The sequence below is a fragment of the Orycteropus afer genome, unplaced genomic scaffold (assembly GCF_000298275.1).
Source record: "Orycteropus afer afer isolate SDZICR_OR568_19922 unplaced genomic scaffold, OryAfe1.0 scaffold00196, whole genome shotgun sequence".
Lineage (NCBI taxonomy): Eukaryota > Metazoa > Chordata > Mammalia > Tubulidentata > Orycteropodidae > Orycteropus > Orycteropus afer.
The window spans coordinates 5,663,015-5,679,724 of NW_006921783.1; the positions used below are offsets into that span (position 1 = coordinate 5,663,015).

General features: G+C 36.5%; 1 protein-coding gene across 1 annotated transcript in view; it reads right to left on the bottom strand.

The window, feature by feature from the left end:
• Positions 1 to 1,656: 1,656 nt before the first annotated feature.
• The window catches only part of DDX52 (DExD-box helicase 52), a 21,864-nt gene continuing 6,810 nt past the window's right edge, over positions 1,657 to 16,710 (bottom strand). The window contains exons 3-16 of the mRNA XM_042781917.1: positions 15,627 to 15,757; positions 13,296 to 13,481; positions 11,133 to 11,276; positions 10,152 to 10,263; positions 9,271 to 9,343; positions 8,603 to 8,806; positions 7,493 to 7,583; positions 6,331 to 6,453; positions 6,046 to 6,196; positions 5,798 to 5,873; positions 5,181 to 5,252; positions 4,481 to 4,573; positions 3,780 to 3,786; positions 1,657 to 1,659 (exon numbers count right to left, since the gene is read on the bottom strand). Of these exons, the coding sequence (XP_042637851.1) occupies positions 1,657 to 1,659; positions 3,780 to 3,786; positions 4,481 to 4,573; positions 5,181 to 5,252; positions 5,798 to 5,873; positions 6,046 to 6,196; positions 6,331 to 6,453; positions 7,493 to 7,583; positions 8,603 to 8,806; positions 9,271 to 9,343; positions 10,152 to 10,263; positions 11,133 to 11,276; positions 13,296 to 13,481; positions 15,627 to 15,757 (1,466 nt within the window). The remainder of the gene's footprint in view (positions 1,660 to 3,779; positions 3,787 to 4,480; positions 4,574 to 5,180; positions 5,253 to 5,797; positions 5,874 to 6,045; positions 6,197 to 6,330; positions 6,454 to 7,492; positions 7,584 to 8,602; positions 8,807 to 9,270; positions 9,344 to 10,151; positions 10,264 to 11,132; positions 11,277 to 13,295; positions 13,482 to 15,626; positions 15,758 to 16,710) is intronic.

A 16,710-nucleotide genomic window follows, 5' to 3' on the forward strand; every position in this document is an offset into this window, starting at 1 on the left:
ACTATGGAAAATGAAGTAAGAAAAGGAGAGGCTGACCATAATCTTGTAGCTGCAACATTAGACCAGGTAAGGAATGAGCTTCCTTACCAATGAGGTGTAAGATTTTTTAATTGACCAAAGAATGAAAAATCCTAGGGAACCTGAATAAGCCATAGATGAGGAATCTCTTTGTTGTGGCTCACACCACAAAAGGTCATCACAAATTAAGAAACAGTAAAACAGAGAGCAGTAGGTTTGCTCTTAGTAGACTATGTTGCTTCTTATCCAATCCAAAAAAGAGGGCGAGGGATTCATGACTTTGAAATTCTGTTCCAGATGCCTCTCCACAGCATACATCACACCTTCTTTCATACTTTAGGGAAAAGTCCTTAAGAATTCACCACATTTGGGTGTTATTTAATAAGCTTTTGGTCTTCTATAAGAAGTATCTCTTTGGATTCAAACCACAGAAAAAGTCAATAACTGTTATTTCCATGGTAAACCAAAACCAAACTCACTGCTGTCGAGTTGAATCTGACTCATAGCGACCCTTCCCTGGGTTTCCAAGGCAGTATCTCTATGGAAGTAGACTGCCTAGTCTTCCTTCGGAGGAGTTGCTGGTGGGTTTGAACCACCACCTTCTGGCTAGAAGTGCACTATGCCACCAGAGCTCCCAGTCATTAAAACATCATCATGAAATCTGACATGATACACTGTAGAATCATAAATCATTTTCACCACTCCATGTACTTGTAGTTGCTTTCAAATGTTTGATAAAGTGATTTTATGACTTGGAAGTATTCTGTAACAACAACATTCACATTGGGGCCAAAAAAAAATGGTATTTCTAGGATAGTCTCTTTAAATTCTGTCCTCAAGAGCTACTTTCTTCTTGTTGTTCTGACCAGTGACCTTTTTCCTGTAAAACAAGAATGTAGGGAAAGTTGAATCAGAAATTTCATATATAAGTACGTGCCAAAACTGTGTAAGTGTAATAACCATTCACTGATACCTATTGTGTATCAAGCATATGAGACACTAGGAACACAAAGACTTGGTCTCTGACTTTAAGAAATTCGCAACCACAACAAACCACACTATTACATGGTATGAAAGATTCTGATCTGATCCTGACCTAGTAATAAGAGTTAACATTTATTGAGTGCTTATTAAGTGCTCCATACTGTTACAAGTGTTTTATATACATTAACTTGCATAATCTTCCTAACAACTTATTATCCTAATTATTACAGATGATGAAAATGAGTCGTTGAGTAATTTGCTGATCATCACACACTGGTTTAAATGTTAGACATGAAGCCCAACAGTCTGGTCATATGGAAGGCAAATAACTGAAATGTGATTCAGCACTTTGTGAATGGTGAATGCCATTAACTAAATAGTAACACACGAAAAGGAAAAACAGTTTTAAGAAAACACTCAGTTTGCATATTACATTATGGTAATACAAAGTCCTTTTATGTATATTAACTCCTTTAATCCTCCATCCAACCCTGAGTGGCAGAGCTGATATTATTTCCATTATATATAGGGGAAAGGGCCTTCGAGAGATTAAGTGACTTGCCCAGAATCACAAAGAAAGTAAGAACAGAGCCAATTTTGACTCTAAATCTAATTTTTCCCTTTACTACACCAAGATGAATTTGTAGTTCCTGTTTAGTGTTCAAGAAACAACAGGGATTCAGGTTTGTAGCTCAGTCAGGAGCTGGGGCTAACAATACAGGCTTGAGCATTATCAGCATAGAGGTATGAGATGAGGCCACAGGCACAGGTAGGATCATTAGAGAAGCATCTATAGTGAAGAGGTAAGCTAGAGACTGATCATGATGGGTGTTGCTTATATTCTAGGTTAACAGGTACGGTCTTCAAATGTGAAGAGAGTGGAGAGAAAGTAAAGCAAAGGGCGGATGGGATAGGATTTATACCATGTGCCCTAAAAGACTTAAACTTTACACCAGCATTAAACTTTAATGTCCACAGAAGAACAAATGCTATAAACTTAGAAAAATCAACACTTAAAGTTTAATGCTTAAAAATATGAAAATACTTGGTGTTTCCGATTAAAACTCAACATAACCACCATCTTATGCTCCAGTTGACTGGCCTTTGTAAAAACTTCCATCAGCTGCTGAACACACCTAGAAGAAGTGAATCTGTAATTCTTGCTTTGAGATTATCCGCACAATGAGGTTCTGATGCATGCCCAACAGTTCTGATGTGACCCTCATGAGGAAAAGTCTATTGAGACAGGTTAGGTAATCAAGATGGCCAAGCAAGATGACCTCCTCTACCAATCCACTGGTCACCCAGAAATGGTCACAACAAAAAATTTAAATAAAAATTTTACTAAGAATCCACTAAACTAAGTACAAATGAAATTTAAATGATTAATCTTTCAAATGATATTTTTTGTACGTTTGCAGCATTTATTTTTTTCCAAGTTATTAAAGCTTAAAACTACATTAAAACTTTGGGACACCTTGTACACTCTAATTGAACTTATTCTCCAAAACTCACTGTCATCAAGCCAGATCCAACTCATAGCAACCCCTCCTTGGGTTTCTAAGGCAGTATCACTACAGAAGTAGACTGCCCAATATTCCTTCCGAGGAGTGGCTGGTGGGTTTGAACCGCCAGCCTTCTGGTTAGCAGTCAAATGCCTTAGGCACTATGCCACCAGAGCTCCCAATTCTAGTCAATGCAAAATGTAAGACTTTTGTTCCACTTACAAAATAAGTATATTCCAGTTTTCATACCTTTGTTGACCTTGGATCTTCTGCGTGCCTAAATATTCCCTAACCTTTAAAGATTTGTGTTCAAGTTCTACTTTCTTGAAACCTTCTAAAACTACACCAATCCATACCGATCTTTTCCTTCTCTAAACTTCTATTTTATTAAAATTACTATTTCACGTATACTACTATCCTTTCCATAGTATGAAACGAGTCTCATTTTATACTTTGGTGTATTCCCTACCACTCCCAAGTACCTGGCAAGACCATAGGTACTCAGTACATGCTTGTTGATGAGAACAGTTTTCTAATGACTTCCACAGAACAGATGTAAGGTGACAGAAAGAAGCATTAACTTATTAGGTAACTATAGTATCCTTGGTCACTTATGGTACTCTTAAGGGAAGGAAAAAAAACACCTACACAATAAGTTATTATAATCAAGCAATTGTAACACCATGTATTAGCTGGTACTGGTATAATTTGAAGAGTACTATTTTCCTTAAATAGTAAAGAGTAGCTGTTGTGGTGTAGTAAATTACCTGGTATGGCTTTTCTAGCCATAAGTCTTTGTGAACTCTGTGGTGGAATTTGCTGTGAGCAACTGAGGAGCTCCTGATTATTAAAGTTTTCCACCTGGGGTTTTTCTGTTGAGAGCAGCACAAAGCAATGTTCTGGGAAGTTCGCTGTCTCTCAGGTGCTTAGAATTCTGATGTTATGATTGGCTAGCTTGGCCACTCTGCCAGGCTCAAAAGGAGGCCTCTTAGAGGCAGAAGTCTCTGGCTGACTGCAGACTGAGAAGGATGTGCTGCTAAGAGAAACGCACTCCTGAGAGGCACATGTTCCTGAGAGACATGTGCTGCTGGGAAAGAGATGCAAGAGACACATATTGCTGAGAGAGACACCGAGAGACACACACTGCTGGCAGAGAGACTATGAGAGACTGTTGGCTGAGAGATGGTGGGCTGAGAGAGACTGAATGTTGTTCCTGAACTTTAATTGTAGCCTGGTACTTCCCTATTAAACCCTATAATCTGTGAGTTCTATGTGGCCACTGCAGTGAATTACTGAACCCAGCGGAGTGGTGGTAGGTGTTGCAGGAGGAACGGTTGGTGAAAGGGCTGGAGGAAGGCAGCTTGTCTGGCCTCGCAAGAATAGGCCTTGGGCTATTGATGATGATTCTGTCTTCCTTTTGTGTGTTTAGAGGAGGTCAGAGGATGGTGCCTCCCTGCCCCTTTGGCAGCTGTTCAGAATATTTTGAGCTACTCTTATCAGTCTACTTCCTAGCAGTAATGGGTATAAAGGAGGTCCTATGTATATACTAAAAATCTGTTTTAAAATACTCCCAAAATTCAGTTAAGCTACTACAAACTTACTCAAGTCACATGTTTCAACATAAGACTCAAATCACCCTGAAATCCTGCCCAGAATATGCAGCTTCAAGAATATTCAATTTAAGTCAATAGTTATAACTATTAGCCTCAGAAGTATCCTCTGATGCAAGCTATGTGAAGATGGTTGGCACTATCAATTCTACTTATTAGTGAATTGAAACCATATTTTCAAAGATGGAAAAAATAGATCATTAGTGTACAGAGACAGAAAAATTCCAAAATTGACTCATCCAAATTCTTAAATCACAGACAATCTGAGATATATCACTTCTAAAAATTTATCCTAAGGAAAAATAATGCCTACCCTCATTATAGAATGGAGTCAAAGAGAACTATTTCTTACCATATACTCACCGTTTGTCCTGAGCTTTTTCTAAGAAATATTTTGGAGTTGTACTAATGCTCTCCCTTTCCAATGGTTTCTTAATCATTTTTTTCTTTTGTTTGCTGAAATTAACATAGTAAGAAGGAAAGAATTAAGTGCAACTTAATTTAGAAGCACCAACACTAAAACTAGTTTTGGTTCTTGATCATAAAATTCATTTTTTAAACTACTTACTGGTTTAAAGTGGAGGCTGTATCCATTTTAATATAACAGATTACTTATTAGCATTCAGAGGTAACCAAAAGGGATAAATTCAACCAATTAAAACAAAAAAAATTCCACACGGATTCTGATTAAAATACAGCCTGCGTCAACTATGTTCTATGTCAAACAAGCATTACATAGAGTTTGATTCTGGCCAATCAATGGCTTTTTTACCATTAGATTTACGAACTAAAATAAGTCTAAGCACATTTTACTCACATTGAAAGTTTTTTTTTAATCAGAATACTTAAAATTTCAAAAAAAACTAACAAGCAAAGATCATTTGTATTCACATATACTCAAAAACAAAAATTTTATCTTAAAATGCTCTAAAAGTAGTATGATCATCAGAACTACAATGTGCAAGAGGGAATGTGAAAGCAGTAACATACATGCAGTGTTAGAGAGAGACAGAGAGAAACAGAGAGTGAGAGCATTCAACTCCAGGTAAATTCAAGATTGTACCTTAGCAGTTTTTTGAAACCTTTTATGTATTCTGGTACAGGACATCCGGCCTGCTGTATAACATTGGCAACACTGAAAAATGAACCCCAAAACATCATTTGTTATCTTGACAAGCTGATGTTTATGTACGTAAATCCTCTGGCACAATGTAAGAAAAACTAAAGTTACCCAAAAGGTAAAATGTTTTGATACATTACCAGTGATCACTAGGCATGATCACAGTGGATTACTGAGAAGGTAACTGCCACATTAAGATCAAGTTGACTGAGCTAAATAGAACTAGGTGGTTATTATTAAACTAATTTACTAATTAAAAAACCTTAGTATTATTTTGTGAGTAATATCAAATGATGGCTAGTGGGAGAATTGTTTGAGTTTGAAACTTAATAATGAATATTCCATCATGAATATTTCCAAATTTTAATAATGGAAGAACAAAAACAAATCCCTTTGATCCATTTACCTTTTCTAATGGTTGAAAGTGGCTGACTAGTACAATAACAGAATTCGGGACATAGCCATTTTGAATTGATGAAACTGTGTATTAAATGAATATACATTTAAGAATAATGAAGCAATTTTGCCAACTTAATTCCAAGTTAATTTTCCTAATTTACCTTCTTAATAATGGCTTATCATCTTCAGTGAAAAATGTAACAGCTTTTCCTTTATGTCCTGCTCTTCCAGTTCGACCTGAAAGAAATCAGATCATTAAAAAAAAAAAATTTTTAAGTAAAGAGACCTTCAAAATTCAGATACAGGTCACCAGATTTTCACAGCTTTCAAAAACTGAGCAAGTTTGAAAGGAACAGGAGAGATGCTAAGATAGATGGGTGGGGGACAGAGGGAAAACAAGACAACTTACCTATCCTGTGGATATATTCCACTGAGCTGGTTGGAAAGTCATAGTTGATCACCAAGTTCACCCCTTTAAAATCAATCCCTCTTGCCAGCAGGGCTGTACAAATAAGAACCCAGATTTTTCCTGCTCGGAAGCTGTGGACAGTGTTATCTCTCTGTTTAACAGAATACATATTAAATATTTTAGTACCATTCTAGGAATGGGAAACAAGTAATTCATAAATTTAATGTCAAAATTTTTGTAATTTAGTGGATCTTTATGGTGTTGAAAATACGTATTTGACTTTACCTGTTGCTGCGTTCTGTCTGCATGAATAACATCCACATTAATACCTTCATATATGAGCTCATGAAAAAGTTCTTTAGCTCTTTCAATAGACTGAACAAAAACAAGAACAGGTGGATTGAAACCCTAAAAGAAAGGCAAAAATCAGCACATATAACCCATAACCAGGACTACAACTGATCAACATTTCATTATATAATTTCAGTACATGAACCCAATTCAATTTAGCACATTTTTCACTGCCAAATTTCTTCAACTAGTGATCTAAATCTGCTTCCATCTTCCTCACTGTCCATTCTCTACAATGGCTCTATTTTTAATCAACTTTAACTGTAGTATCCATTTTGCTAATTCCAGTAATCTTTCGTTCCTCAACATTCTAGAGTAATAATGAATGCTCAGTCTCTCAAACTCTTTGCTTTACCCAAGCAGCCTCTTCATTGGTTCCAAATCCATCATGTTCCTCTCCACTTCTTAGATTTAACTCAAGCTGCTACCCTTCAATACCCTCTCCCCCTCCACTTTTTTGGGCCTACACATCCTTTAAGACTCAGATTATAGCATTTTCTCCATAAGGCTTTCCCTAATCAATTAATCTCACCCTGATATTCCCATTATGACTTCATGGATGCTTAAGAAAAAACTTTATAATGTTTTTTAAGGTTTATCATAAACTATCTTACATAAGTATATTTACCTCCTAAATAAGATGTTCAAGGGAAGGGCTTAGGTTTTGTATTTCTCTTAATTCTCCCCTTCCCCACAGCATTTAACTAACTATGGCTTCTGCTCAATACTTATTGAAAAGATGAAAACAGAAAGCCTCACTCAGAGTACTCATTTTTTTAATGCCCCAGTTTCTCTGTAAGAAAACAGAGAAGGGATGGGGGACTTAAGAGGCAGATATGTATATGCAGATACAGAAAAACAAGGCTTTCAGGGCATCAGGTCGGTCTTTTCCCAGTTTACCCTGAGCTGAGAACATAAGATGTACCATATTCTGTGAGATGAGCCTCTCCTCCTGAGGACAAGAGCTAGCCCAATGTGCTTCTTAACAATCTTACACGGAATTACTAAATATGATGCAGGAATAGTGCTCAGCTTCCTATCAATAACATAAGGCTTGATGACCTTTATCAAATTTCAAGAATGAGTCCAAATATACCTTTTTAACAAGTTCTCTCATGGCCAGAAGTTTTCCAGTCTCAGATCCAACAAAGAGAAGTTCTTGTTCTACAGTCTCTACTGCAGAATTCCTGAAGAGAACATAAATCTCATAGTTTGCAAGAGCCAATTTTTGCTTTATTTCCCTGAAATCTACATAAATTAAAATGTCCCTACAACCTTAACAAAATCAACTTGTCTAATGTCAATATAAATACTTAATTATTTACACTTGAATTTTCTAGTCAAAATTGTTATTTTTAAATATTTCAATTATAAAAGTAACATGTCACTTCTAGAAAACTTGCAAAGTACAGAAGCATAAAGAATAAAATGAATTTCCCATAGTTGAACCATTTTAGAATAAACTTTGACATTTTGGTATATTCAAGTCAAGAATTTATTTTTGCCTTTCCTGTCACTCAAATTAACACGTCTCTTACACAGTTCCTGAGTCAAAATGTAACACTCTACAGGATACTGCAATATATTATAGTGCCACAAATATTTTTCACATTCTGTTGTCTGTCTTTAAATGTTTATGGTAAGTTCATTCTGCTTTCTTTTCTTTCACGTGAGTTTTAAGTAGACAAGGGCATCCTTTATGATGCAATTTGGCTTCTTTTTAACTAATTATGGTATTTAGAAGCACTTTTCCAAATAGCTAGTGTTCACAGTTATCATTTCATGAATTGTGTAATACTCCATATCCTAATCTCCGTAACCATTTTTCTACCATTGAGTATTTATTTAGCATAAAATGCTTCTCAAAATGATTTTTGAAAAGAATCATAAACCAAGTCATCAGTAACATCAGCTCCCTTCTCTGTGTTCCTAGTTAAGCCACTCAAGAAGCTAACTCCTCTGGATGGCCACAAGGCTCATGTGGGTATAGGAAAGATCATCTAAAAGTAAGACAGGAATACTTTGAGACTCCCTTAGGATTATTTTAAAACTGAAAATCCCTAATCAATCAAGACTTAAAAGAACACAATCTTCTCAGTAAAACTCTCTCCCTTATTAATAGTAGGCCAAACAACTGATCACCTTGAGTCTAAAAAAGTGACTTGTATTTAAAGAATGCAATGGCATAATATGGAAGAACTATTACCTTGCCCCAATGGATACAGTAATGACATTGTCCAGGTTGAGTTTGCACCACTGTTCAACATCATACGCAAAAGTTGCACTGAACATAGCTCTTCTGACCTTGTGGGATGTGCAGGCCAGGAAGATGGAAGCCAGCTGGTCTCGGAACCCAGTTTTGCCATCTTCAAACAGTTTGTCTGATTCATCTACTACAAGCCACTCAACACTAAGAAATAACAAAACACTGGTGGATATTGAACTGGAAGATCCAAGAAACATCATTAAACTGTGGGAACACATGAGGAAGTCAGAGCAAGATGCTGCTCTCAGATCGATTTTATCATAATAGAGAAAAGTTAAAGAAAAATAAGCAGGAGAAAGGTAAACCTCAAACACAGGAGATTCTAATCAGTAATGACAGAGATTCACATAAACCTCATGACTCCACGGCCATTACTAAGATGTGAAAAGGTCTAGGGAATTCTGTTCTAATTGCTTATAAAAATATGTAACCTTCTACAGAACAGAAAGTATTTTCTGTAGGCTTAATGAAAGCCATTATTTTAAGCACCAACACTGACTAAATGTGTTGGAGCAGAGAGCAAGCTCTAAACAGTAATACTACAAGCTATTGAGAACAAAATATAATCAAATTAAAACCCATAAGGGACATGAGAATATTATCTGTACCTTGTTAGGTCTATTCCTGGAGGATCTTGCTTTAATAAATAAATCAGTCGATTTGGAGTAGTCACAAGAATATCTATAGGAAAAATAAATGGTACAAATTTTAAAAACAAGAATCATACCTCCTGATCTTGGGAATTCATCCTCCTTGAACTTCAGTTGATAGCCTGAAGTGGAAGGCAGGCAGTGGTTATACTCATTAGCCAACAACAAAATTCCTATTAGAAAGCCAATATATGCATTTTTTCAACCCATCATAGCACAAACTGCTATACCCTTCCTCTTTTATTCTAAGCAGCAAGAACATTATAATCCAGCAGTTCCGTTTCCAAACTTTTTTTTCCCCCCAGAACAACCCTTTCTTTAAATGGAGTTTTACTCAGAAGTTTGAGATAAAAGACAAGGAAAAGCATATTCTCTGGATGATGTAAGGGTAGGGATGTAAGCCATTCTTTCTTTGACAGAGTGTTTTTTAGGGTTCCACATGGCAACTCATTGGTGTAAAGCAGTTTCTCAACTTCAGCACGACTGGCATTTTGGGCCAAGTAAGTCTTCATTGTGGGTGGCTGTTTTGTGCATTGTGGGATGTTTAACAGGCTCTACCCTGTATATGGTAACAGCTTCCCTCACCAGCTGCTGACAATTAAGTGTTTCTAGATATTGACGAATGTCTCCAGGGCAGCAGGGAAGCCAGAGATATCTCTGGTAAAGAATCATTAGTCTATATTTATATAGTTCCTGGGTAGGAGTAGGAAGGGGGTCTCTTTTAGCATCTCTAAAAATCAAACCAATTATATATAGGACTGTACTTAACAACTCTTAGGTAGTTGTACAAAGGCTTGTAACTTCCAAATCCCTTACATGTCCAAGAATGACTCCCTTACCAAATTTCTTAGATGATTTTGGTCCAAATTTTTTGGCTGCCACTGCTGCTTTGTGAATCATGTGTATCCTGAATCCTGTTCCCTCAGAGATTTTTAGTAACTCTCGGTGAATCTAAAACAGAAAATAAAATTTTTAAAAAATTAGCTGCTAAGATACTTAGGAATTTCTCACATTATTAACAAAATTAATTAATTTCAGACCCATGAATATCTAGCATTAAGCCTGCAATAATCTGTAGAGCATCTTGGATTCTCAGCTTTTCAAAATGTCAATGCCTGGTAAGATTCAGTAGTTTCTTCAGGCATAGTAAACTAGTTCTAAGAGACAAAACCACCATTTCTGTAATTTTTTACATATTCATTTTAGTATACAGCAAAATTACAATACCATATCATACTTCTTGGAATATATTTTATATTACTTAACCATACTGGGAGAGTGGAACAGATTACTATGTAGTTTTACTTTCTTAAAATCTGATGAGGTTTCATTTTTCTACATAAGAAAAATAAATCCTAGAGAGGAACTATGTATATTACAATAGCCTTTCAATTTTAAGGATCTTGAAGCAGTTACCAAGAAGTACAAATTAAAATATCATCTCTTAGAAAATTATAAAAAGGCTTATAAGACTTGCTCATATGCAGTAAGAGAAAAAGCAACAGTATGCTCTGTACAGAATACTTGGTCAACACAGAGATGTAGACCTTATTCTTTTGAGACTGTATTAGAAAGATCAAGGACTCTGTGGCATAGCAGATATGGCATCTGGCCGCTTACAAGAAGGTTGGTGGTTCAAACCCAACAGCTGCTCCACAGGAGGAAGATGAGGCAATCTACTTTCAAAAAGATTTACAGCCTTGGGAACCCAATGGAGGGACACTATGAGTCAGAAGTGACTCAATGGCAGTGGGGTTTTTGGTACTAGAAAGATCACCAGAGCAAACACCAAACATATTCTTTTCAAAAGCTACATATACCTGGCTGGCAAGTTCTCTTGTTGGTGATATAATCAGAGCTCTGAAGCCTTTATTTGTGGGTTGTTTCAGCTGCATTAAAATGGGAATGCTAAAAGCCAAAGTCTTTCCAGATCCAGTAGGAGCAGAAGCCAGAAGTTCCCGACCCTGAAAACATAGAGTGTGTTAAGTACAAGGAAAAGTGCCTAAATTTTTCAGTCTAGTCAAATAAAGCTCCCAGCCACAGAAAATAACAAAGTTATAATGAATCCAATCATTCAAGTCCCCATCTGTTTTGTTAACTTATGCAACAATTGCTTTTCTAACATCTCCCATCCTGGCCACCACCACCTCTAAGGAGTTTCTGGGCATTGCTCCTTGAGTCCATTTGCACTACCTGGACTGGGTAAAGAATGCAGGTAACTAAAATCCAAATATTATTCACAAATCCTACTATACACATTCATTTCAATATTTCTCTCCTACTAAACTCTTTTTATCAAAGTAAAATTACAAAATCAACTTTTTGCACTAGTATTTATAGTGCTCAATCCTTAGGGAAGATGTTAATAAAATACAGAATGGCTAAAATTAAGAAAAGAAAGGTGGCTGTGTCCTGATATATGCAACATGAGTAAACACTGAAAATATGCTGAGTTAAATAGTCGAGAAAACCAAATATTCTATGATTCACCTTATGTGGAATGTCTAGAATAGAAAAGTATATACAGAACAAAGTTTACTATTGGTTATCAAGGTTAGCCAAGAGGGATGGGGGAAAGGGAGTCATCGCATAGGGGACATAGAGCCTCTGTTAAGGGTGTTGGGAAAAACTTGGAAATGGTGATGATTGAACACAATTAACATAATTAACGTCACTCAATTATATATATGAAGTATGCTGAAATGGCAAATGTTCGTTACATATATATTTACACCCCTAACAGAAACACACACACAAAAGTGGCTATGACCTGAGTGACAGAGTCATTTATAAGTGACAACTTTCAAATAATCTCTGAGATTTTTAAAGCTTTAAGCTAAAGTCAGGACAGAAACAATCTTAAATGAAAATGAAAGGTAAATTTACTATAGTATGAGTCAACAACATCATTCAAATGTATTCTCAGTTCAGTTCCTAAAGAATGAAAAGAACTAGTATGGACAAAAAATAACACATATCCTTGGGCTACCAGAACTCAAGATTATCTTGGTTATGTGGAGGAAAAACTCATCTGTACAAAGTTTCTCTTTAAACAATTTCATTTCCAAAAACCTGTTAACCTGTATGTCCATCACCAGGTGAACTGATAAACAAACTGTGATATAGTCAATCAAATGGAAAACTTTCAGCAATAAAAAGTAACAAAGTACTAATATTTGTAATATGGATGAACCTTACAAACATTACGCAGAGCAAAAGAAGACAGAAATAAAAGAGTGAATAATGTATGATTCCATTTATATGAAATTCTAGAAGGCACAAAACTAATTAGTTAGTGTTAGAAATCACAACAGTGGTTGTCTCTACACACCTCTCTGGGTGAGATGAAAACTAAATGAACTAAATAAAAAAAGAGGCACAAGAGAATTTTCTGGGACTATAGAAATGTTCCATATCGTCAATGAGGTGGTGATTACATTGTTGAAACTCAACTGAACTGTGCACTTAAAACCAATGTATTTACTGTATGTAAATTACATCTCAATAATAAAAAGTATTGGGGAAAAACCTAAATCAGGTATGTACAGAAGTTTTAGAAAGCATCTCTATTTCTGAAATAGTTCCTGGGTATTATAAGCTAAATCAAAAGTGAATAAAGAGAACATAGTCACCATTCTCAAAGAGTTTGCATTCTAGTAAAACGGAAAAGACAAATATAATTGGGGCAAATACATGGTAGTTTAAAATGTAAGATAAACACCACAAGGAAAAAAAAAAGCCCACTAAATAATCATGGAGAATAAGGGGCTTAGGAGAAAAGTGTTACTAAAGGGAAAAAATTACATCTAGTTATAGGCCTCAAGACAAGTTTTATGGAGGCACGGGCATTTGAGATGGGCCTTAAAAACAAGAGAAAATATTTCAACAGGGAGATTAGACAGAAATGGAATTTCGATGAGAAAGACAGGAAGCAAACACATGGAAAAAGGAATGTGAGAGGCATTCTAGGCTTGGACACTCACATGCAGCATCACCGGAATGGCCTGCATTTGGATTGCAGTTGGCACCTGGAAGCCTGCATCTAGAACATTCTGAAGCAGTCGAGAATTGATTTTATATTCCTGGTCAAGTTGCTGAAATGTAGCAATTGGGTCAGGAAGGTCAGTTCCTTGGATATGAATTTTGTGTTTATTCCGGAGGAAGTTTATCTGAAAAGTGAAGCAAAGGGGCCACTGTGGATATTAGCCAAATAAATTGTCAGATGTTATCAAGTAATAACAACAGTTTCTTTCTGGAATAATTTAGTAGCATATGAAACTTTTTGGTTATATTTCAAGCCCTAAAATATGCAGATATTAGGTACATTTCACACCCTCTCATAGACAAAAAACCTTCAAACAGAATGAAGAAAACCAACGACACATGGAAACAATTTGTCCAAGCAACTGGTACACCATGCCATCCTCAGTCTATATGACTATGAGACCAAAAGAACTAGATGGTGCCCGACCACCACTGTCAACCACTGGGAGGGGCATCTCTGTAGGAGAGCCTGGATAAAGTGGGAGAACAGTGTGGAACAAAACTCAAAATCATTAAAAACAAACAAACAAAAAAAAAGACCAGGTTTGCCAGTCTGATAGAGCCCAGTGGAACCCCTGAGACTATGGTCCCTAGCTGCCCTTTAGGTCTGGAATAGAACCCACTCTTGTGGCTACCAGCCAAACAAAAGACAGGCATATGAACTGAACATTTACATTAGGTAGCTATACTCCTTGGAGAGATCAATTATGGGAGAATAGAAGGACTGTTTATGTACAGGGAGACAGTTCAGAGGGGCAGGACTGCATGGGAGGGAAGGACACAGGGAAGAGGTAACTATGGGGAGGAAGTGGGAGGGGAGCTGTTGCATTGTGGGAAATTGCAGTCAATGTCAGGAGACAACGTATATGTGAACGGCTGTATGGAAAGTGAACTTGCTCTGTCAACTTTCACCCAAATCACAATAAAAACCAAATCAAACTCACTGTTGTCGAGTCAATTTGACTCATAGCGACCCCTTCATGGGTTTCCAAGGTATTATTTCTATGGAAGTAGATTGCCCAATCTTCCTTCCAAGGAGTGGCTGGTGGGTTTGAACTGCCAGCCTTCTGGTTAACAGTCAAATTCCCCAAATCACAATAAAAATTAAAAAAAAAAAAAAGACCTTCAAAGAATGAAATCTATCTAGCTACACTTTCTTCATATTAAAGTGTCACTACCATGAATAAAAAAGGGACACTGGTGGCAAAGCAGTTAAGTACTCAGCTCTAACCCTAACTGAAAGATCCATGGTTTGAACCCACACGCCAGTTTGAACCCACCAGCTGCTTTGTGAGAGAAAGAAAGAGCAGGATGCTTTGTAAAGATTTACAGCCTTGGAAACCCTATGGGGTAGTTCTACTATGTTCTGTAAGGTCACTATGAGTTGGAATCGACTTGACAGCCAACAGTTTTGGCCATGAGTAATGTGTTATTTATATTAATGTATCATTGTTTGTTTCATCATTCTCAAGACAAAAGACGACCACATTCCGGATGCCAGGTTACTAAAGCACTACCAGAGTAACCTCTGAAGTGAGCCAAACACACTTCATCAGCAACATATAAGTAAACAGCACACATGACAACAAGAGACTTGTTTCTTCTGTATGTATTATACTTATCCTTTTCTCAAATTATATATATATCTATATAACTAAATATATATATATATATATTATAAAGGTTTCTAAAGAACTTTAACTCTCTAATCCCTACTATCGGAGGAAATACTTCTAAACCTGTGAGTTCAACATACAGAAAATCAAAAACCAAACTCACTGCCATCGAGTCGATTCTGACTCATAGTGACCCCCATTAGGTTCCCAAGGAGGTAAATCTTTCCAGAAGTAGACTGCCCCATCTTCCTTCCTTCTGCGGAGCAGCTTCTGGGTTTGAACCGCCAACCTTCTGGTTAGCAGTTGAATGCCTTAGGCACTGTGCCACCAGAGCTCCTTTTAACACAGAGGAAGGGGCCTAAAGTTTATTTTTATCAAAAGGGGATTGAGGAGTACAGCCTCAGGCCAGAATCTGGCAGCTCCACAGGAGTGAGAAATAATAATAAAGTTGAATTTCAAACTTTAAAATGTTCCGCCACAGCACAAATGTTTACTTTGCTTTTAAGTTTGCACTAAAATAAAATCCAATCTAATGTATTTAATCTTTTACCTTAGCAAACAATATTTACTTTTACCAACCGAGTAACACACATCCAGTGAAAAAGTCACTAAGTCAGAAAAACGTACTCTTTGGGCTTAAGACATTTTTCTAACCTTTTCCTTTCTGAGATGTTCCAACTTTCCTGAAGTTAGTTTATCTTCTCCTTTAACTTTTTTATCTTCAATTTTTGCTTCCACAGATGATATCCACTGTATAGTAGTTCCTTCTTCTGGAGAAGTAATTTCTAAATAAATTTTTAAGAATAAAAAATTTTAAGTGTGACATTCTTGGGTACAACAAAGAGGTTACTACCTTCACATTAAATAAAAGAAAAAGTACTAAGAGAAGGAAGAGGAAGTAATATGAAGATATGAAGTATGACAACTAGAAAAGGAGAGGCAAGGTCTGTGTTGTTATGATCAGAGCTCTGAAGTTCACTCCCCTTCCTTTCCTGGTTGTTTCAGCGACCTGATGATGTAGATTGGATACTTGGAAACCACAAGGGAATTCACTGACAGACTACTTAAACAATAGAGAAGTAAGGTAGCCACCTGCCAACTTTTCTATATCCAAACAACAACCAGCTAGAAAATAAATATGAAAGAAAAGATTTCCCTTATAACAGCAACAAATGGAACACAATATTTAGGAATATTCAATATGATAAAGATAGCAATTCCCTATAAATAACACTAGTCCAATTTTAAAAAGTAATGGCAGGATTGTTTTGGTAACTTGATTTCTAACTTTAAAGTTTATAAGAAAAATAAACATGAGAATAACCTAAAAGAATCTGACTAACAAGCAAAAACTACTCTACTGGAATTTTTTTTTCTCCCCCCACTTCAGTGAGGTGTTAACTGATGAATAATAAACTGCATATATTTAAAGTATGTATGTGATGAGTTTGACCCGGTATACTCTCACCACATGTGACCTATCATTCTGTCCATTGACCACAGATGTATTTTTTTTTTTTTAAATTGTGATTTGGGTGAAGATTTACAGAGCAAATTCACTTTTCATACAGCAGTTCACATATACTTTGTCTCATGTAACTGACCACAGTTTACCACAATGCAACAGCTCCCCTCCCACTTCCTTCCCATAGTACCACTTCCCAGTGTCCATCCCTCCATACTCTCCTGCCCCTTGAGCTGTCTCCCTGTGCATAAGCTGCCCTTCTTTCTCCCATGA